The sequence below is a fragment of the Arvicanthis niloticus genome, chromosome 26 (genome assembly GCF_011762505.2).
Source record: "Arvicanthis niloticus isolate mArvNil1 chromosome 26, mArvNil1.pat.X, whole genome shotgun sequence".
NCBI classification, from domain to species: Eukaryota; Metazoa; Chordata; class Mammalia; order Rodentia; family Muridae; genus Arvicanthis; species Arvicanthis niloticus.
The window spans coordinates 31,010,492-31,033,048 of record NC_133434.1 but is presented as its reverse complement, the minus strand read 5'-3'; the positions used below and the strand labels follow the sequence as shown (position 1 = coordinate 31,033,048).

At 37.5% G+C, this 22,557-nt stretch overlaps 1 protein-coding gene and 1 long non-coding RNA gene across 18 annotated transcripts in view; one reads left to right on the top strand and one right to left on the bottom strand.

The window, feature by feature from the left end:
- The window catches only part of LOC143439300 (uncharacterized), a 104,818-nt gene that overhangs the window by 53,352 nt on the left and 28,909 nt on the right, over window positions 1–22,557 (bottom strand). For all 10 annotated transcript variants that reach the window (XR_013107597.1, XR_013107596.1, XR_013107603.1 and 7 more), the window contains one exon: window positions 2,458–3,144. This is a non-coding gene — a long non-coding RNA (uncharacterized LOC143439300). The remainder of the gene's footprint in view (window positions 1–2,457; window positions 3,145–22,557) is intronic.
- Myo9a (myosin IXA) overlaps window positions 1–22,557 on the top strand; it is a 173,139-nt gene that overhangs the window by 131,391 nt on the left and 19,191 nt on the right. For all 8 annotated transcript variants that reach the window (XM_076925466.1, XM_076925467.1, XM_076925465.1 and 5 more), the window contains 8 exons: window positions 2,475–2,698; window positions 3,136–3,252; window positions 4,899–5,087; window positions 6,726–6,773; window positions 12,482–12,593; window positions 15,938–15,999; window positions 20,297–20,489; window positions 21,770–21,898. In XM_076925466.1, coding sequence (XP_076781581.1) covers window positions 2,475–2,698; window positions 3,136–3,252; window positions 4,899–5,087; window positions 6,726–6,773; window positions 12,482–12,593; window positions 15,938–15,999; window positions 20,297–20,489; window positions 21,770–21,898 — 1,074 coding nt within the window. The remainder of the gene's footprint in view (window positions 1–2,474; window positions 2,699–3,135; window positions 3,253–4,898; window positions 5,088–6,725; window positions 6,774–12,481; window positions 12,594–15,937; window positions 16,000–20,296; window positions 20,490–21,769; window positions 21,899–22,557) is intronic.

The following is a 22,557-nucleotide window of genomic DNA, read 5'->3' as shown; positions in this document are numbered from 1 at the left end:
TTATAGCGTGCGTCCAAGTCCCACTCATCTTTCCATCCCCTCATATCCCCCATTTGCCCTTGTAACCTCCCACCTAATAAACACATAAACAAAACAAAGTAAAGACAATGTCTCATCATGGATGCTGTAGTGTGGCACAGTGTGTCCTACAGTCTATCCCTGTCCACACATCTTCACTTGCACGTGTTCACTGCAGTGAGTCATTTCTTTGCTGCATGGTCTCTGGCTTCTGTGGCACCATAAATACTGGATTATCACCGGGACTACTCCTGGTGACCCTGCTGTTGCCATGTGTCATGAAGATCCTGCAGCTTTATATCAGCAGCACTGGCCCTCTTATGCATCCCATCCGTTGGCAGATGATAGAGATTTTAGGGTGGGCCAGCTGGGTGCTGTCTCCCCTTATCCACCCTTCTCGGATGAGCTCTCTAGCCTGCTCTTGCTAGGCCAACCAATGCTGTGATGACCAGGAGGCAGGGTCAGCCCTCCTGCTCTCTTGTTCTCGGGGCCTACTCAGCCTCACCCTCATCTCCAGATCCAGTTCCACTGTGCTACCCAGTCAAGGTAGGGGGCACACTCTCCCAAGTGCTGCAGTGCAGCTGGGACAACTCTCCTGCCTCATACCCTCAGGGCTGGCTCACAAGACCAAGTCTTCACCACCAGCGCTGTCTCCACTGTGTTTCACAGACAAGATGCAGGACCTGCTCTTCCGAGTACTATAGCCAGTAAGGTGACATGGCTAGCTCTCCTGACTTGTTTGTTTCTTCATTCTTTGTTCCTTTGTTTCTTCGTTTCTCAAAACAAAGTCTTATACTGTATCCCAAACTGGCCTTGAATTTGAGACACACTTGTCCGGCTTCATGGGTGCTGAGATTATATGCATGAGCTATCATGCTTGGTGCAGAGTCTCTATCTTAGCCATTGTAATACACATCAGGTATTTACTTTGTTAGTTACCTTCCTCAATACTGTGGCAAAATACTTTATCAATGCAATTTTAAAATGGAAGAGTTTATTTTGGTTTTTAAGTTTCAGGGCTTTGCAAGTCTAATATGTTTCTGAACTGTAATGGTCTGCATAGAATTTTATTCTCTAGTGTGAACAAATACAAAAAATGTGATATTTTTCTCTGTAACATACCTTACCTTTCCAGTTCCCTTTTAACTGAGCAGGCTGGGACCCTAGCCCATGGAACAGAAACTACCTATATTTAATTTAAAAGTGGTCTTCTACTCAACCTAATCTCAGTAATTCCTCCCAGTCATGCCCAGAGATTGTCTCCAAAGTGATTTTATTTTAGATCCTATCAAGTTAACAGTATCAACTGTCATATCTACTGCACATTAATGCCTTGCATTACATAAGGTAGCCATTCTTTAGACTTTTAAGATGTAGCAGTAACACATTTGAAAGTACTCAATAGAAGCAACTAACACTTGAAAGAATGGTGGAGATGAAATTTAGCCCTCATTTTGTATCTTGTGGCTTTGTTCTTGTCAACTGATCAACTGATTCAGATAAAAATAATAATAATTCTGTGGTTATGTAACCCTAGCTGACTGAGCTTAGAAAAACCTAACTTTCCCTATTGCATTACTAAAGTGTTCGTTTTCTTAATATCGAATTCACAATGATCATGCTAAATTTACCATTTTCAGTAATTATATTCTAATATAATTACCAAAAAGAGTGATAAGGTTAATTACTTGAAAATATACATTTTAAGCAGATATTATTATATAAAGACCTTCATAAAAATTAGGATTATGGCTTTTTGTTTGAATAAAAATTTAGTAAGGTATCCTTTGTTTTTAATGCTAAACTGAGATTATAACTTATTGAATATTGTTATTCTAAGAAAGATAATGACTTTGTAAAATGAAGTAATTACTTAGTAAGTTAAAATGAAGACAGTTTATATCAATATTCTCAGGCTTCAGATAGAGCTTTGCAAGTCTAATCTAGTTCTGTTCTAAATTGTAATGGTTTATATAGAATTTTATTCCCTAGTGTGAACAAATACAAAACATGGTACTCTCCTCTGTAATATATACTACCTGTTTATTCCACAAATCCTATGAGAATTTAGACAGTTATAAATAAGGAGTATGTATAAGAAAACACTAAATAAATATTACATCAAAAGTAAGCCAGGTGAGCTACCTGACTCCCTAACAAGTTGTTAACTATCAACAGACAGTATTGCTGATGTGTTCATGGTTATAGACTACAGTAAAAATTATAATTATCAAATTCTCCTTGTTGGTTGGTTAGACTTAGATATAACTGGACATTCCTTCAAACAAGTATAACCAAGTTGCAACTGGAAGAACAGTATTTAATATTGCTAGTTTGTTGCTTATTCTTCTTGTTCATCTTTGGGACTGAGGTTTTTACAATAAGGATGGAGATTTTCAATATTTTTTTACTACATATATCTTTTTACTTATTACTTACCCTATTTTGAATTGTAGAATTAACTCAGTACCACCCAACGCCTCCTTTGAGTCCAGAACTGCCTGGGAGTTGTCGAAAAGAGTTCAAGGAGAATAAGGAGCCTTCTCCAAAGGCAAAGCGCAGGAGAGGTGTGAAAATCAGCAGTGTTGCCTTAGATTCTGTGCACTGGCAAAATGACTCTGTCCAAATCATAACAAGTGCCAACGACTTAAAAAGTATGGATGAGTTCCTTCTGAAAAAGGTACACTTTGCTTGCTATGCTAGCCTCTGAGATTTGACTGAAGAATATTTATTATAAGATATACTGTTATAAGATAGGTTAAAACTTCTTCAGGAACTCAAGCAGTGGGTTTGTTATCAAAAGCTCAGCTAGTAAGTAGGACACTGAAAGTGAGACAGGATTTTAGCCTCCTCTGTGATTTCCTAAGTGTCAGATATGAAGGTAAGTGTTACTGCACAGTTGTAGCTGTGCAGTCAGTAGAACTGTAGAGTCCAGATGCTAGGAGAGAACTTAGGTGTTGTGATGGAGGGGACTGTCTGTTTCTCAGGGCCTGCAGTATCCAGTGGCTTGTACTGTTAGAATACTCATTGCTTAAGAGACATTCTTTCTGGCCAATGCATTTGTATCTTCTTGATGAATAATTATGTATAACAACCTTTTTTGTGGTCGGTCCCTAGATGAATGAGCTAGAGAATGAAGACAGCAAGAAGGATACATTAGTGGATGTTGTATTTAAAAAAGCCCTGAAAGAATTTCGGCAGAATATCTTCAGTTCTTACTCATCTGCATTGGCGGTAAGCTTTTTTTTTTCTTTGTTTTTTTTTTTTTTTTTTTTTTATATATTTTATTTACACTTTAGATGCCATCCCCTTTCCCCATCCCCCCCCCTTAGAAAACCCCAATCCCATGCCCCCTTTTCCTTTTTGCATTTATACATTTTTTTTAAAAATGTTAATCATAGGCTTTATAAGTTTGGTATTGCTCAATCGGAGGTGTAACCCACTACCCAACCTAGATATATCAACTATCTTTGACTGGTGGAGATACATGAACATCTGCCTCCCTGTCTCCCCCCTCTTTCTCTCTTTCATCACCTAGCTTCTCCTCTCCTTCTCCTTCTCTTCTTACTCCTTCTCTTCCTCTCAGTACTCCTCCCACCTTAGCTCCTCCTACATATCACCCTTCCTGTTAAAATGAAACTTTTCTCTCAAAATGCAATTAGAGCATAATTATGCCGATTTGTACCAGTGAGGTACAAGATAGTCCTAATACCCAGTCCATCATTTTGTTGATTAACCAGCACCTCTGTCGTCTATCCTAACTAAAGCATTTAGTTCTGAACCTGGCTTTAGGATGAATGTCAGCTGACGACCATCCACTCAAATCTTTTCTCTCAAGGTAAATAGCCAGGATTGGCTATGAGGCTATAAGTTTTCAACCCCGTCAGAGATCCAGAATGACTGAGTTAACTATAATTGTGGGAAGCACAAAGCATAGCTTCTAAAACTTAGCCAATTTATAGAGACCTCTGAACACCTGGACAGTCCCTCTACTTCAAAATGTTGGAGCATCTGTTCTTCCGCCTTCTGGCCCAGGACCATCTGACAGACCTTAGTGCTGCAGAATTATTAAGGGCTGATTACTCTGTCTAGGCAGATATAATCAGTCGACTATTCTGCAAGTGTGTCCTTTTCTGGACAGTAATTTGTCTGTAGAAGGAAAGACGCAATTCTTGCCTAGTGGCTGTCTCACCACAACTGGAGTAACTCCAAAGATGCTCAATTTCTTCTTAGAATTCAATATAGGAAGCTGTCAGGAGCAGACAGGTCTCTAATCAAAATGAACATTAATACAGAAATGTTTGTCATGTCAATTCTGTGGATTTCTGATGTTTTGAAAACCAACTATCCATATAAAGTAATCTGGACTGTTGCCTGTTAACTCCACTCAGCTATTTCTAAATAAAACATAGAAAACACCCTAACAATAAACTCCAAGCCATGAATTTGCTATAGTCCCTTAACTCACAGGCTGACCATCTCAAATCAGTTAAAAAAGTTAAAGAAAGGCTGGGTCTAAGCCTTGTATTCCTAAATGTGTTATACTGGTACAATGCATTGGTGGTAAGCTTAGGCCATGTCAGGAAATACAGTGCAACATGGTTTGTAATTTTAATAATCTATAAACCCAGGCTCAAGGGAGCAGTTCTTAGGACTTAATTCTTATATTACTCCAACTGTTAGGTCTTTTACTGATGCTTAGGAGGTTTATCCTGCCTACACTTTATACTGTGATGGGAGTTTACAAATGCTGGCTAATGCCTCGAGTTGGCTCATTATAAGCTATATTAAGATTGTAATCTATAGTCCCCAGTACAAGTTTACTCAGTCGCTAAAGAATGTTTCCACAAAACTTAACAGGTTTTCTTTCTTCTCATTAGATGGATGATGGGAAAAGCATCCGCTATAAAGACCTGTATGCGCTATTTGAACAGATTCTAGAAAAGACCATGAGGTTTGAGCAGCGTGATTGGAATGAATCTCCAGTGAGAGTTTGGGTTAACACTTTTAAGGTGTTTTTAGATGAATACATGAATGAATTCAAGACTTTGGATAGCACAGCTCCAAAGGTAAATGAGTTAGATTTCTGGAAGTATTAAATAAATTATGAATTCTTTGTAAGGAATCTGTTTAGGAAACATTTTTAAAAAATTAGTATTAGTGTATTTTACTTGTGCTAAGTAGATTAGCTAAGTAGTGCATTATGATTTTTCTACATCTTTACAGTGGTTTTTGATTATGCTGTTCATGGTGACACATGGCAGTGGTCAATTACTGTAGAGGATATGGTAGGAGGATCATAGTTCAACACCAGCCTAGATGGTGACCAAGAGTGAAACAGTGTATTTCAGCAAAATATCACAGAGACCATACTAATTTATCATTACTTTAGATCCTTTAAATTCTGTCCTAATAATTTTGCCATGTATTTTCTCTCAGTTTGCTTCATTGAACATGTCTTTCACAATTAAAACATAATCCCATGCCCTCAATATTACACTTTATATATTAATCATGATTAATATATAAATTGACTTCTGAAAAATAATGGTTAAAGGTCAAGTGAATTATATATTACTTAGCTTTTACCTAAGAACATATGAATTAGGAAAAATGTCTTTTGGGGGAAATATAAACATCAGTAATATTAACCTTCACTTTTTGGTTAAGAGCTGGGTATTTACTGCTTGATATTTTAATTAAATCATTCTTTAAAGCTATCAGATATTTTATAGTTGGGTAGGAGTTAGCATAGCTCATGCTGGAGTACCTGATAGACATTCATAAAGTGCAGATCTGAGCTTTAGTACATATAAAATGTGGTGGTCCACATCATCATCCCAGCACTTGGAAGTAGAGGCAGAATGATCAGTTCAGGCTCATCCTTGACAACACAGTGAGTTGAGGCCAGCCTGGAAAACACTATATACTTTTAAGTTGGGTGTGGTGGCACATACTGTTAATCTCAGCGCTCTGGAGACTTGAGACAAGAGGATAGAGTGGTTAAAGACAGCCTGTTTTATATAGAGAAATTCTAACTAAAAAAAAAAATCTAAACAAAAATGTTCGTGTGTTTTAAAGAAAGAGACAGCTGTCTAAACAAGGATATTAGTATGTTTCTTTTTATTACAATGTTTGTAACGCTATTATTTGTTCAGGAATGTCTTAGTGTTGATTATACTTTGTTTTATTTTTACTTACTCTAACTGATGAATTAAAATTTTAAACCATTTGAAATAATTTGTAAGTAAACAAGTTCTAAACATTCTGTATTCTAGGTATCAGACTCATGCTTGTACGTCCATGAGTCTTACTAGATTTATAATGCTGCTTCGTAAATTGATGGTTGTTAAGCTGCTCTGCTCTGTGTTATCAGGAGATGCTATCTGTTACAGTTTTCCCATGCTCCATGTGGCCCCTTTTATGCCTCTAATATATAGCAAACCTTCATAGTTGACCGTAATTTGAATAATGATTAAATGTCTAATTATGGTGTGCCAGTAAAAGTTCATCCATTCTTCTGACTTTGTTAGCACTTCATTCTACCAAACTTAAAATATTTTCTCAAATTTACTTCAGCTGTGCACAGTTCCTCTTGAAGAATAAAGAACTTTTTATTATCTGTTGAAGCTGTTGAAGCATTTCCAAAGAAGAGAGTTTGTTAGTCTTTTTAATCTTAATTTATGTTTTTCCTCACCTCCTGCCAGGTGATTAAAACAGAAAGAAAGAAAAGGAGGAAAAAGGAAACTGATTTGGTAAGTCCCACCATTGGTATACTACTTTCCAGCTCAGGTTGAAGCAGACCTTTTATTCCCATGGATAGATTTAGTAGTAAGTGTACCAGATCCATAGGGGCATATGCACAGGCCTGTATAAAAAATTAGAATGATGATGAACCTGAAAGCTCAGGAACACATACTTTAGAAGTAGGTTTTTTCTTTCTTTTTTTTTTTTTTTATTGGATATTTTATTTACATTTCAGATATTATCCCCATATCCCATACCCCTCGCCCAGGAACCCCCCCCCATCCCATCCCCCCTCCTTCTGTGCCCCCCACCCACCCCCACTCCCACCTCCCCACCCTTAAATTCCCCCACACTCGGGATCCAGCCTTCATGGGATTAAGGATCTCCTCTCCCACCTATGCCCAACAAGGCCATCCTCCCCTACATATACAGCTGGAGCCATGGGTTCCTCTCTATGTGCTCCCAGGCTGGTGGTTTAGACTCTGGGAGCTCTCCTCATGGGGTTGTTGCTCTCCTCATGGGGCTGCAAACCCTTTCAGCTCCTTCAGTCTTCTCTCTCACTCCTCCCTTGGGAACCTCTTGGTCAGTTCAGTGGTTAGCTGTGAGCATCCGCCTCTGAATATGTCAGACTCTGGCAGACCTCTTAAGAAGACATATCAGTCTCCTGTTAGCATGCACTTCCTGACATCCACATCAGCGTGTACCTTTGGTGACTGCACATGGGATGGATTCCCAGGTGGGATGGTCTCCAGACGGCCCCTCCTTCAGTTTCTGTCCCACACTTTGTCTCCCTATTTGCTCCCTCGAGTGTTTTGTTACTCCTTCTAAGAAGGACCGAAGCACCCACACTTGGGTCTTCCTTCTTCATGAGCTTCATGTGGTCTGTGAGTTTCTAAAATGGAATTTCTCAAAATGGTCTAAATAACTGCTTCTAATGTGTTTAGTATTTCTATAAGGTTAGCTCTTTGTGAACATCTCATGAAAATGGACTTGAACAATTTCTTGTTTTTGCATATGGTTTCTTAGCATGATATTCTTGAGATTCATCCATAAGGTTGTATCAGTAGTCAGCTACATTGAGTATTCATTAGAATTACATTGTAGACACACCACTTTTGGGGGGGGGGGGATTATGCTGATGACCTTGGCCATGCTAGGTAATTATTCTACCACTGAGTTACAGCCCTAACCTTTTCCTTCACAATTTATTTACTGTTTGATAGAAGTTGGGTTGGTTTATGGATATATGCTATGATTTCTCTTCTGTATAATAATCTTCAAGGTATAATTTTGGGTCATATGATTTTAACTTTAGCTAACATTTCAGAATCTGCTAACATGTTTTCCAAGTAAGAAATACTACCTACAATGCTGAAAGAGTTCTAATCTCAACATTTTTACTACCCTATGTTACTGTGTATCTTTTTGTTGCAGACATTCTTTTGGTTGTGTAGCCCATTGTGATTTTAATTTGTATTTTCTTCATGTCTAATGATGTGTAACGTTTTTTCATGTCTGCTAGTCATTTGTACTTCACTGATGGGATATTCAGCATTTACTTATTTTAAGTTGGTTTTCTTTATTGAGTTATAACCTTAATATATTAGAATGGTGCTGAGAAAGCTAGTATTATACATGTAAAGAATGAAACTATATTCTTATCTCTGTCTGCATAAAAATCAACTACAGATGAATCAAAGACCTTAGTGTTAGCCCCAATACTTCTCAAGAATAAAGGTGAGATGACACTCTGAAATGTGGGCATGTGGAAGGACTTTGCATAGAGGAAAGGTCAACAATTGACAGATGTGACATTGCAAAGTTTCTGTGTTACAAGAGAACAAATGTCCCAGCCAAAAAAATGTTCTGGACGTAGAGTTCTCAGAAGAAGAAATTCAAGCAAGCAATAAATGTCTTTGAAAGCATCAACTTCCTTAGCCATCAGGAAAATCTATACTGTAACTACTCATATATTACCCCAGGATTATCCCAGTCAGAATAGCAATCAGGGAATACACACACACACACACACACACACACACACACACACACACACACACTAAAGTAAAATTGAAGAGCAGATAGACACACTGCTCAATTTCATCAAACTTTTGGAACTAGTATCACCCTGACGCTAAAACCAGATAAGGATACAACAAAACTGGAAGTATAGATCAGTGGGTCTTCATGATGAACACAGACGGAAAAATTCTTAATAATGTGCTTGCAAGCAGAATTCGAGAACTTAGTAAGACCATGCGCCATAAATGGATATCAGAGTAGTTTAACATATACAAATCAGTAAGTGTAATAAAATTCATATATTTAAGGACCCAGATTAGATTGTATCAGTAGATACAGAAAAGGTCTTTGCCAGAATGACTTCAACATCCCTCCATGATAAAAGCCTTAAAGAAACTGGAAACAGAAGATACCTCAACATGCTACATGGAATAGATGATAAACTAAGCACCAACATTATATTAAATGGGGGAACCCTGAATGCATTTCCTCTAAAACCAGGAACAAAACAGCCCTGCCTATTCTCTACTCTTAATCCATGCAGTATTCAAACTCTGTTAGAACAGTAAGACAAGGAGATAAAAATAAAAGCAATACAAATTTTAAAAAAATGTCAGATTATCCCAATATGATCAATATACTCACAAAAACGCTAAAACCTCTACCAAAAAACCCCTGCTATATGTGGTAAACACTTTATGTAGTATGACAAGATAAGGATTAACATAAAATAGTTTTTATTATCAGTAATGAACTTGCTAAGAAAAAAAATCCAACTCATATTAGCTTAAAAAAAAAAAACAAAACAAAAAAACAGCCAGGCAGTGGTGGCGCACACCTTTAATCCTAGCACTTGGGAGGCAGAGGCGGATTTCTGAGCTCGAGGCCAGCCTGGTCTACAGAGTGAGTTCCAGGACAGCCAGGGCTACACAGAGAAACCCTGTGTCGAAAAACCAAAAAAAGACCTTTATCAAGGAGGAAGATACTCAAACATGGAAAAAGATCTCCCATGCTTATGGATTGATAGAGTTAATATTGTGAAAATAAGACTGTATTACCAAAACCCATCTGCACATTCAATGCAGTTTACTTCAAAATTCTAATGACTTCATTTTTTTAGAACTAGGAAAAAAAGACTAAATTTTGAATGGACACACAAAATATCTCGAAAGCCAGAGCAGTCCTAAGAAGAAAGAACAGTGCTGGGGTAGTGCAGTACTTTTGCTCAGACTGTGCTGCAGAGCTGCAGGAACAAAACTAATGTGGGACCAATACAAACATAGGTGTGTTAGGTCCATAGAAGATCAACATTAATGTCTCTTCTCTTGTGCAGAGACCAATTCAAAGTGGGCCAAAGACCTTAACATAAAATCTGAAAGTATGATGCTGCTACAAGCATAGGGAAGGACATTCTAACAGTGACTCATAGCACAGGAAATAATCCCAAGAACTTCAAAATGGAGTTGCACAATACAACACAAAGGAAAACATCATAAATGAAGACAAAGGATGACCAGCCACCTATACATCTGATATATCACTCAGTAAATTATTTCAAAAATTAAAAACCAAAGCAAGATATTTGTAAATTAATAGTCAACTAAAATTTCTCAACAAAAGGGGGGGGGGAGTAAAATGGTTAACACACGAAAAACATTCAACACCCTTAGTCATCAGGGAAATACAGATTAAAACTACTTTGAGATTCTACTTCAACCCATTCAGAATGGCTGTCATGAAGTGAGGAGATATGCAAAGAGGAGGACCCCTTGTACACTTCTTGTGAAAATAAACTGGTACAGCCATGATGGAAATCAATGTGGTTGTCCCTCAAAAGGAGCTATGTCTTAGTTTGGGCTTTATTTTTATAAAGAGACACCAGGACCATGGCAACTCTTATAAAGGAAAACATTTAATTGGATCTGGCTTATAGTTTCAGAGGTTTATTAGTCCATTATCTTCATGGCAGGAAACAGTGGTGTGCAGGCAGACCTGGTGTTGGAGAAGAAGCTAAAAATTCTATGTCTTGATCCACAGGCAGCAGAAAGAGACTGTGCCACAATGGGCATAGCTGAATATAGGAAATCTTTTTTTTTTTTTTTTTTTTTTTTGGTTTTTCGAGATAGGGTTTCTTTGTGTAGCCCAGGCTGTCCTGGAACTCACTCTGTAGACCAGACTGGCCTCGAACTCAGAAATCCGCCTGCCTCTGCCTCCCAAGTGCTGGGATTAAAGGCGTGCACCACCACAGCCCAGCAGAATATAGGAAATCTTAAAGCCTGCCTCCAGATTGACACACTTCCTCCAACAGGGCCACACCTCCTAATAAGTGCCATTTGTTATGGGTCAAGCATTCAAACACATGATTCTGTGGGGGCCATACGTTTTCAAACCACTACACCGGATAATCTGGCTGTGCCTCTTTTGGGGATATAATGAAAAGATTTAATCTGGCATGCTACAGAGATACTTGCCCAGCTATGATTATAATGATTCACAATTTTAAGATAGGAAGCCAGTTACATGTTCAACAAACAGACTAATGGTAAAGAAAGTGCTACATATACATCATGAAATTTTATACGATTAAAAAGAATGGAATTGTGACATTTGCAGTCAGATGGCTGGAACTGTCATTCTAAGTGAGATTAGTGAGTCTGAAACCAGCATCACAGGTTTTATCTCATGTAGCCTATAGATGTAAATTTTTATATATGTAAATGTATATGTACAACATGAAAGTAGAAAGTGAATTGTGAGAATGAAATTCAAAGTTGGGAGGAGCAAGAGGGTTACATATGTATCATGACAGCAAGACAGGGAACTAGTTCTGTGGAACAAAAACAATGATATACCATGCATGGGGGTGGCCTTAATCCCAGCACTTGGGAGACACAGAAAAGTGGGTCTCAGAGTTCAAGGTCAGCCTGGTCTACACAGGGGTTTCCAGGCCAACCAGGACTACATAGTGAGGCCCTGTCTCAGACAAATAAACAAAGATATCTATGTATTGATAATGTCACAATGAAACCATTTTCTTTTTTATGGTAAACAAAAAAGCTGACTAGGAGAAAGAACATAAAAATTTATATTAATACTTAATGTGATTATTTTTTTCAGCTTTAAAAATAGCAATAGGTGCTGGGCAGTGGTGGCACACGCCTTTAATCCCAGCACTTGGGAGGTAGAGGTAGGTGGATTTCTGAGTTCAAGGCCAGCCTGGTCTACAGAGTGAGTTCCAGGACAGCCAGGGCTACACAGAGAAACCCTGTCTCAAAAAAACAAAAACAAAAAACAAAAAACAACAACAAAAAAAAGCAATCGATATAATTCATGAAAACAGAAGCCTTTTGGGGGGTCATGGTTGATTTTCAATAATGTAAAACATTCCTGGAAGTGAAAACCACACATATTAGAGCTGCTGCTTTCAGTTTACCGTACAGCTGAGTCATAGCTAGCCATCACATGCTTACTGAGTTGCATTGTTTTTGATACTGATAATATGGACCTTGTTGGTTAAATTTAGGACAGACTATGTTTTATCTTCATTATTTCTTGGAGGATCATAATTCTCTACCTGGAATAGATACCCAGTGAAATCTTAGCAAGAGGTTGGAGGATTTTCCATTTTCTAACCATGTTAGGGAAGCATTTACTTAATTGACTGTAGTATAAATAGTGACATTTCTTCATTCAGGTGGAAGAGCACAATGGCCACATCTTTAAGGCCACCCAGTATAGCATCCCTACGTACTGTGAATACTGTTCTTCCTTGATATGGATAATGGACAGAGCCTCTGTTTGCAAATGTAAGTATTAGACATCTTTGAGGGAAAAGCTTTCATTGTCCTCTCTTGTGTTCACTTGTCTGCAAAAACTAGTACCATGTACATGTCAAGTTCTTTACCCACTTAGAACAACAATTCAGCTCTCTTGAACTATAATTGCAGTACTTCCTAGTGCTTAAGCAGCTGAATTTTGGAAGATACTTTGCTAGTTAGCCCTTTGTGAGTTTAACACTATGATTTATACCCTTGTTTTAATGCAGTTTTTCAAATGAATTGCAGTTTTATGCCACCCTGGAACTTGCTCTGAGCAGGCTCTCATGACTGCCTGAAATGTCTTCAAGGATCCCTTCCTATGCTTCCAGTGCACATTTACCATCTTTTTTTTAATGGTGTTAAAACTCTATAGCAACCAAGGTCCTTTTGTCCATACCTATGTGTCCCTGGCCTAACCAAACTGAATATATATTTAATTTCATTTTCAAGTTTTCATTATAAAATTTGCTAAATGTAGCCAGCAATAACCACACTACAACTTGAATGATGTTCTCTTGAAATTTCTTCCACCACATTATTTAGCCCTTTATTTCAGCCTCACTCAGATTTTCAGAACCTAGTTCAACATAGATAACTTTTTTTGCCAGGAATTATAAATGACTCTAGTTCAGTTCTCTATAGGGTCATTGTCCATACATGGAGCATATGAGCCTGGCCTCCATTGTCCCCATCCTTATTAGCAGTCTTGGTTTTCCAGCCTCCTTCCACAATTTCCCATCAAGGTCTGTTTGCAACATTCTAGGACTAGGGCTTTTCTACCTTTAAGCTCCATACTTTTCCATAGCCCTCTCCCAAATCAGTTTCAAAGGCTTAAAGTGACTTTGTCAAGTGTAGTCAAGACAACAACCTCACTTCTCTGGTACCAGTTTTCTGTATTAATTTTGTGTTGGTGTTACCACAGTGCCTGATAGAAATGACTTAAGGAAAGAAACATTTGTTTTGGCTCATGTTGTCAGAGATTTTAGCTCTTTATGCACAGTGGACTGTGGTAGAGGCAACCCAAAAAGCAGAGATTCTGACCTATATGAGGGGCAAGGTGTAACCTTCAAATGCCCACACCTCTAGTGACCTACTTAAACCAGTGAATTTCCACTGTGTAAGGATTCCACGGGCTTCCCAAAATGGTGCCACTAGATGGGGAATAAACATTTAAATAATAATCCTGTGGTGATTTCTGATTCAAATTTGAATGAAGCAAAGGCTTTCTTTTATTTTCTTATCAGTGGTCTTAAAAATTATAGTAATATTAATAATGGGAATTAGTTGGAAATGTACCTAATTCAAACACTATGGTTTTAGGCTAAGCATCGGCTCTCAACCTTCCTAATGTTGTGACTCTTTAATATAGTTCTTCATGTTGTAGTGACCCACAACCACAAAATGGTTTTTGTTGCTACTTCATAATTGTAATTTTGCTACTGTTAGGAATCATAATGTAAATATCTGATATGCAGGATATCTGATATGTGAACCCCAAAGGATTGAGACCCACTGATTTAGAGACTTTGCTTTTTTATGGCCAATGTGGATTTAGATTGATTTCTTATAGAATTACTTGTTTTTATGACTGTCTATGTGATCTTACCATTATAATAGCTTGGCTTATATTACTTGATCTAGCTTTGAAAACATAAAAAATTAGGCATTTAAGAAAGAATATTTTGTTAGTTTGTAAGAACTGGCAGAGCAGAATGACAGAAGTCACCTTGCTCTCAGCATCCCTCTATGCAAATGTCTCGTTCTCACCAACTGTGTGGCTACCTTGTTACTGGGCACCCTAAGAAGTAGTGTTTGTTTGTTTGTTGTTGTTTTGTCTTTATGTAGCCCTGGCTGGCCTCAATCTCTCAGAGATCTGCCTACCTTTGCCTCCCAAACCTAAAAATTATTTTTTTTAATTGGATATTTTATTTATTTACATTTCAGACATCATCCCCTTTCCCCATTTCTCCTCCCCAGAACCCCCTCTCCCATCCCCCCTCCTCCTTTTTGCTTTTATACCATTTTAATTACATGTAAGTATTAAGGTCAGTTATAGGTTGAGGAACTAGCAATATAATAGATGCAAATAGTCAAGGAACAAGCAAGACAATAAACACAAATAGTCAAAGAACAAGCAAGGCAATTCAAAATTCCGTGAACACTCCCGTGATCACTGTTTCTAAGGGCTTATCAGGATGACCAAAATATCTCAAGCTTCAAGAATGGCAAATTAGCTTCATCATGCTAGCCCTATTTGTCCTGGGAATACTTTTATTCCTGCCCATCATGTTAAAGCTTGCCTTTAACAACATCAACTGTTGGCAGCCAAAGTACATGGCTTGAACCTGAAAATGACCAGACAGAGTTATTAAATTAACAGGCTGGCAAGCCAAGTACAGGTAAGATTCTACACAGAGCCTTACCAACCTAAGACATAAGTGCATAGATTTTGATAATGCATATTCCACAATGGGTAAGGAAGGCATTCTTGTCAGAACGGCCAAAGACAGGCTCAGTCTTGTTTATGAAATAAAAAACAGAGGCAGAGAGCTTTTGGAGCTGCTTGGCAGGAATCTGACATTGGCCAAGGACAAGGAGGTGGGCTTCAGGCAGGAATCTGACATTAGGCTAGAACAAAGAAGTAATTTCAGGCAGGAATCTAAATCTTAGGCTAGAACAAGGAAGTAAGCTTCAGACATGAAAATGACTTTGGGCTAGGACAGGGAAGTTGCCTCAGATATTTTGGTCATCCTGATAAAAATTATTTTTGCTCTGAACTTTTTTTTAACATTATGTTCCCTAATATAACTAATACTCTGCTTATATTATTTTCTCTAAGAATTCTATTCTAGTCCTTAAGGGGTAATAAATAAGCCCTCTTCTATGATTTTTTTAATATACTGACAATTTCAATTTATTTCAGTAAGCATTTCTTGACAATAATCCCTTCTTTGCCCATAATTTTGATTCTTAATTGGGATTTCTGGGACTTTAACAGGTTTTAGAGCACCTGGGAGGACATACATACTAATTTGTGAATCAAACTATAAAGATAGATAAATAACCTGGTAGAATTGAGTGTGTGGGTAGGAGACATGAATGCAGTAGCAAGACAGGCACCCTAGAAAGAAGAGAAAGCTTGTTCATTGACACTGACTAAAAATATTAGGTAGGTGTTCAACATCATTTCCCTTAACAGAAGTTAGCATAGAATAAAATGTGTTTAATTACCTTAAATCAGAGACAGCCTCAAAAAACAAAGTTGTGAGCTTGGTAAGTTCTTACCATTGATTTGCATACTAAAATTGTTGTACGATTAACCTGTTTTCCAGTGTGTAAGTATGCTTGCCATAAGAAGTGCTGTCTGAAAACCACAGCCAAGTGTTGTAAGAAGGTAAGGCATTACTGCCCCTAGTAGTACACAGTGTATCTGCATGTCTCCTCCCCCGCCCGCCCCCCCACCCCACCCCGTCCCCTGTGTGGATAATATTTTGGGCTTCTGTAGTAGCTTTATAATACAGTGGTTTTCAAACTCCATGACCTCAAATCACATTAAGAAGTATGTTTTATGTCCAGTATACATGAGTGGAGATGTATATATATAACTGAATTAATTTTCTTGAACCCTTTTATCTTGACTTTATGTAAGCTGCTAAATTGATGAGTTAAGCATTTATAAGTTCTTCTGAGGAATTATCTTTAATGTTCACTATTAACATTTAACCATGAACAACAGCGTATACTAAGAGAACTGGTATTTTCCAATACCTATTTGTATTTGTGTACATAAGTCTAAAAAGTACTGAACATGTATCTTCAAGGAAACAACCTTTTTGTTGCTTTTGCTTTTGGTTTTTTGAGACAGGGTCTTTCTATTATATATCACTGGCTGTCTTAGCACTCACTATGTAGACCAGAATGGCTTTGAACTCACAGGATTCACCTGCCTCTGCCTTTGTCGAGCCAGGATTAAAGGCATGAGCCACCATGCCAGGCCATTTAAAAAAAAAAAAAAAAGTTATTGACTGATAATGGGAAAGCCCAGCTCACCTTGGGCAGGGCTAACCCTGGGCAGGTGGTGTCCTGAGTTTTGTAAGAAAGCAGGCTGAGCAAGCCATGAGAGAAGCAAGCAGTAAGCAGTGTTCCTCCATTACTTCTACCTCAGATCCTGCCTTCAGTTCTTGCTATAACGTCCTTTGATGGTGGACTGTGATGTGAAAGTTCAGACAAAATAAACCCTTTCCCCACTAGTTTCTTTAGTAATAGTATTTTATCACAGCAATAGAAACCTAACAAAGAAAACAACCACCAAACAGAATTCTGTGTAGAGATCTTACTTACAAAAGTCATAGAAGACGGTTGAAGTTTTAGCAGTCTCTTAGAACTGACCTTGGCTGGGAAAGAGTTCCACAATGTCAAGATTTATATTAACTATAGGTTAAGTATAAAATATATAAAATATAAAATATATTAAGTATAGATTTAACAGAATCAAGTGGAGATTCTAGAGAAAAGCACAGTTGAAACTTGAAACTCGGTATTGTTTAGCAGCCTACACAAAAGGGAAATTTAGTGAACTAGAAATCTTACACACACAAAATATCCAGGCTGGGAGAATAACTACAAAGAATGACAAAGTATAGAATGTAAGGGAAAAGATGAGGTCCTATGTGTGGTTATATGTCTATGGAGAGCCAACTTCAGGTATCTTCTCTGGATTACCCTCAGCATTACAGTCTCTAACTAAACTCAGAGCTCACAGACCCAGCCAGGGACTTGCCCAGGAAGTCTTTTTCTCTGCCCCCTGGTATTTTAGGCAGGCCACCGTACTCATCTAGCTTTTACATGGGTTCTAGGGATCCGAACTTTAGTGTGCATGCTTGTACTTTACAAGTACTCTGTCCATTGGACAATCTCCCCAGATCCTGTTTTTTGTTTGTTTGGTTTGTTTTTATTTTTGAGACAGGGTCTCTATTAGCCCAGGTTGGTCTCCAACTCACTACATTAGCCAAGGATGATCTTGAATTGCAGGTCCTCCCACCTTCATCTCCTTAATACTGAGATTACAAATATATGCCACCTTGCTTATTTTATGAAATATTCATTCGTGTGTGTGTGTGTGTGTGTGTGTAAAAAACACAGTAGACACAACATTTTAGGAGATACTGGGTAGCATATCATATAAGAGTTTAAAAGTATTTATCTATTTATCTGAGGCATGGTAGCAAACTCCTTTGACCTAGCAGCATTCAGGAGGCAGAGGCAGGCAGATCTCTGTACATTAAAGGCCAACCTGTTTTACATAGCCAGTTCCTGGACAGCCAGAGCTACAAACCCATATACATAAAATGTAAAGCACTTTTAACATAAAATAGGATAAATACAAAGAAAACAACAGCTCACTACTCCAAACAAAAGTATAATTTCTTAAAATAATTCTCTAAAGATGCAATGAAATAAAGCACAGTTCATTTTTGAACAGAAATAATGGAAGCCAGTGGATAACAGCAAGGTATCATAAGTGTTCCAAGAGAGGAGAGCCAGCTGAAGTGTTTCTATCACACTCAGTGATACAAAAGTAAGAGAAACAAAGTTCAGAAGTGAAAATGTTAGCCTTTCAGTAATGGAATGCCCTCCAAATGTGTGTAAAGCCTTGGGTTTTGTCATTTGGTACTGAAGGCAAAAAATGAAAGTGTTGAGAAGACATATTTAAACAGATAAAAACACAGATTTCAGCCCTGCAGATATGTACTAAGAAATTACAATACAAAGGGAAAAATATTTTAAATATTTTTAACTAATGATAATGATAGCAAAACTTTTGGTTAATGTGTATTTTTGCTTAAGTCATTTCAGTAATCATTATTACATTTTTCTTTAATAAATTATTATTTGCTCCAGGTGGTACCATGCCATATATACTTAGAAACTAAGTAGAATATAATAGTTTATTGCAAAAGTTTAACCAAGTTGATGGAGTGAAAGTACTAACATTTAATGTGCATTCTTTAAATATTCTGCCTTAGACCTAGCAGTAGTATTAGAGATGTTATTTGATACTGGTTTAACATCCTTCCAATTAAATTTGGAATTAATTCTCTGAGAATTAACTGCTGACATGTAAAATGTATAGATGGACGATAACAGAAAACTGACTCTTGTTGTGGTTGTTTAGAATTCTCCAGTAGTGTCTCTTAGCTGTCAGAATAAAGCCCAAGTGCACTTGATAGCCTTTGGCTAGCTTTTTGTTATTCTTAGTTGAACCATACTGAATGGCTCAGTACCACACATCCATGCCTCTTCGTTTCCTGAGCCTCTCTTGCTCTCTTAGGTATCATCTGCTTCCTAACAGCAGTGCTAAGCATCAGGTCTCTTTTGAGGTCCTTAGTTGCTATTTTGTTGTTGTTGGTGGTTTTGGGTGGGTGGTTTTAATTTGAGTTTGGTTTTTATGAGATAGGATAAATTGCTCCTTTCTTTCAAGTGCTGGGGATCAAACAGGGCCACAAACAAGCTAGGTCAGTACTGGCTTGACTCAGTACTGAGTGACTGCCCAGTTCAGACTTTGCTGTTTTATATCCTGTGTTTCTGTAATTACCCAGTAAATCTGTTATCTTACTCATTTCCAAATGCTAATGTGTATCTTAGCATTAGTTTTAGGGGAAATGCTCTCTCTTACTTTTGTTTCCCTGGTACCTAGATTAGAATGACAAATGTGCCAATTAAGATGAGAAATCAAAATCAATTCAAGACCTTAAGTATAATATCAGTCTCAACAATGCATGTACTTCACTTTTGTCTATACTAACTAGACACTGAAAATGTCTGAGTATAGTAAGGGAGATATCATGTATAGGCTATGTTAAAGGAGGAGACTAGTATTGATACTGTTAGGGTAGTTCAAACGAGCAGTCCTGTAGGCTGACAGAGGGTGATGAGACACAGCTGAGAAGTGGAAGTAGAGAGGGTAGGCTGAGTAACTAAGCTTGCTGACTGGTTGGGAGATGAAGGTTGGAGGTGATTAATAGGCTAGAGGAAGCAGATAAAAGAGAAGGAGAGAAAGATTTAGATAAATAGTTCCTAGAGATCTAGAAGTTGGCATTTTTGTGTCTGATTTACTTAAATTTTTTCAGTGATAAGCTGTTGACTTGCAGACACTTGAACTAGCTAATCATGTGTATTAGATACACCGCTAAAGTGAGGAAAGGATCGCTAACACTCATGGTGGGCCAGCCCTTAAAAGCCTTTGCTTAAAAGTAGCTGCACATAAGGTTTTTAATAAAGTTTTACCCTTGAAATGGCAAAATATTCTTGTGTTTTAGATATTCCTGGCAAGTTAATTCATTAAAAAAATTCAGTGATTTTTCCAAAGTACATGGTAAATATTCAAGGTTTTTTTCTTTTCATACAAAACCAAACACCCTTCTCCTACACAACATCAGTTTTTGCTAGAATTGATTTTTGATAGGAAGGAAGTAGCAGCCCATTGCCTCTGCCTCTAGTCTTGTTTTCTGTGTGGAGTTTCAGCAGAAGATGCTTGAATCTATTAGCTCATCAGTTTGTACTTTTTAAACCGTAATTCCTTTTTCTCCCAACTCCTAGGGTTATCTGCATAAATGTAGGGAAATAAAATTGGCTAAGGATGTTCTATAGTGTTTGAATGCATTTAGAAACAAACTTTATCTTTCATTTAGTATGATCCAGAGCTGTCATCTCGGCAATTTGGGGTGGAGCTGTCCCGTCTGACTAGTGAAGACCGAGCTGTTCCTTTAGTGGTAGAGAAGCTCATAAACTACATTGAAATGCATGGACTTTATACTGAAGGTATTTACCGCAAGTCTGGCTCAACTAATAAAATCAAGGAGCTTCGACAAGGTCTAGATACAGGTGAGAGAGTGCGCCCTGAATCAAGATGTAATGCTTTTATTTTGAAAGTTATTTCAGTTTTATTTTATACTGCTTCTCTAATCATAGGACCAGAACTTTTGGGGGGTACTTCTTTGCCATTTTTGTCTTTGGCTGTATTTGGTAAATTCATCAAACGTATATCAACAGTATCAATTATAGAAAGTATTGTTAGGTACTTAAAAAAGATCTTAATCTATTTGACACACTAATTAGATCCCGATATCCTTAATTTATTAGGAAGAAATTGTAGGTTCAGGGAAATTAATAGAATGTTGATCCAAGACAACAAAGATTCTCAGAAACAGTTTTGGGATATCATTTATCTGCATTTACAGATAAGAAACGAGGCTGACAGAGGAGTTCATCTAACTACATATCACCAACCAGTGACCATGTTGGAATTCAATCCTGTGTTCTCTGAATCCATAATTTAAAGTGCTGCCTGTTAGTCTTCACTGTCCTGAATACAGACAGGATTCTTTGCAGTAGATTTTCCTGCCTGCCCATGTACATTGAGGACTTAGTTATTTAAACTGATAGTGAGTTGAGTACTTAACGAGTGTAAAGCTCAGTCCCAGAAGTATGTACAAGGGCTTGGCTTTGCTTTCATTAACCAAATACATTCGTTATCATTGTTAGAAGAAAATAGTTTTTTTTTAAACCAAACTTAGACACAAAAGTTGTCTTTGTGTGACCAAGAACCCCAATGGTTTTTCTCACCATCAGTGGGAAATGAATTATTATGAAAATAACAGGAAATGCCTGATAAAACTTGATAAATTCTCACTTTAAGAATTTTGTGTACACTAGTTTGGGGGCAGTTGTCAGGTTTGGCTCACTTTTGAACTGTGCAACAGCAAAACAGGATGAAGATGTTTCCATCACATTTTCCTGCCTTCTCATCTCTTAAGAATGACTTAATTAGTTCCCTTGGATTTTGCAAGCATTAGTACTCAAGAGTGTGGTACATAGACCAATCTATAAGACAGGGACAAAAATCAAAAGCAAGCAAATAGACACTTCTGCAGCAGTTTGATTCTTCTTTCATGAAAACGTGATCTTTTACATTTGTGTTTACAACATATTTAGAAAACACAGACACCAACACTATTCCTTTATGGTTAGAAATGGCAATTCCAAGCATGGAGTGAAATTGTAGAAAGTATGTATGTATACATTATAGGAGGTTTACTTTGTGAAGTGTACTGTTTAAATCTTTCACATGTTTGCTTTGTTACCTAACTCTTGTCTCTAAATAGATGCTGAAAGTGTAAACCTAGATGACTATAACATACATGTCATTGCAAGTGTATTCAAACAATGGCTTCGTGATTTGCCCAATCCACTCATGACTTTTGAACTCTATGAAGAATTCCTTCGAGCTATGGGTAAGCACAAGCTTCTTGGGTTTAAAGGAAAGGCCTATAATTGATAAAGCAATGTCATGTGTTATATTCATTATTAAGGCCTCCTATAGTAAGTAGATTAGCCTTTATGGGTCCTAAATTAAGCTTGTGACAGTTAAAGCAAAACTGCCAATTTATTATTACCTATTTGAATGTTAACTTCTTATAGACTCTTTAAAGTTTCTGAATAAGCCACTTTGTTTCTTCTCATAAGTTACTGAAAGATGTGGGTATTAAAACACTAAAATATCAAGTAGAAGACTTTAGGGTGGGTTAAAACATTCATTCATTTGTAAATCTAAGCAAGAACTGGGTCGGAAGCTGTCTTGTCTATTTTATACCAGATGGTTTCTGTGCTTTAGCTGTGTAGTATATTGGTAAAAGTTTGCATAGAGGTATTTAGGACCTGAGAATTTATAGTTATATAAAACAGTTGGTTGATTTTATGAAAAACTAGTCTGTCACATAATGACTAAAATACTAGAATACCTGTGTCCTTGCTATCATCAAGGGCTGTTGGGGGAACAAACTCAACTTTGGAATTCAAATACAGGGAACCAATAGCTTAGAACCTTGGTTCTGCCTCCCCAAACTAGAGCCATCATTCTCTGCTATAGAGTTTCCATCCAGGAAGAAGATAC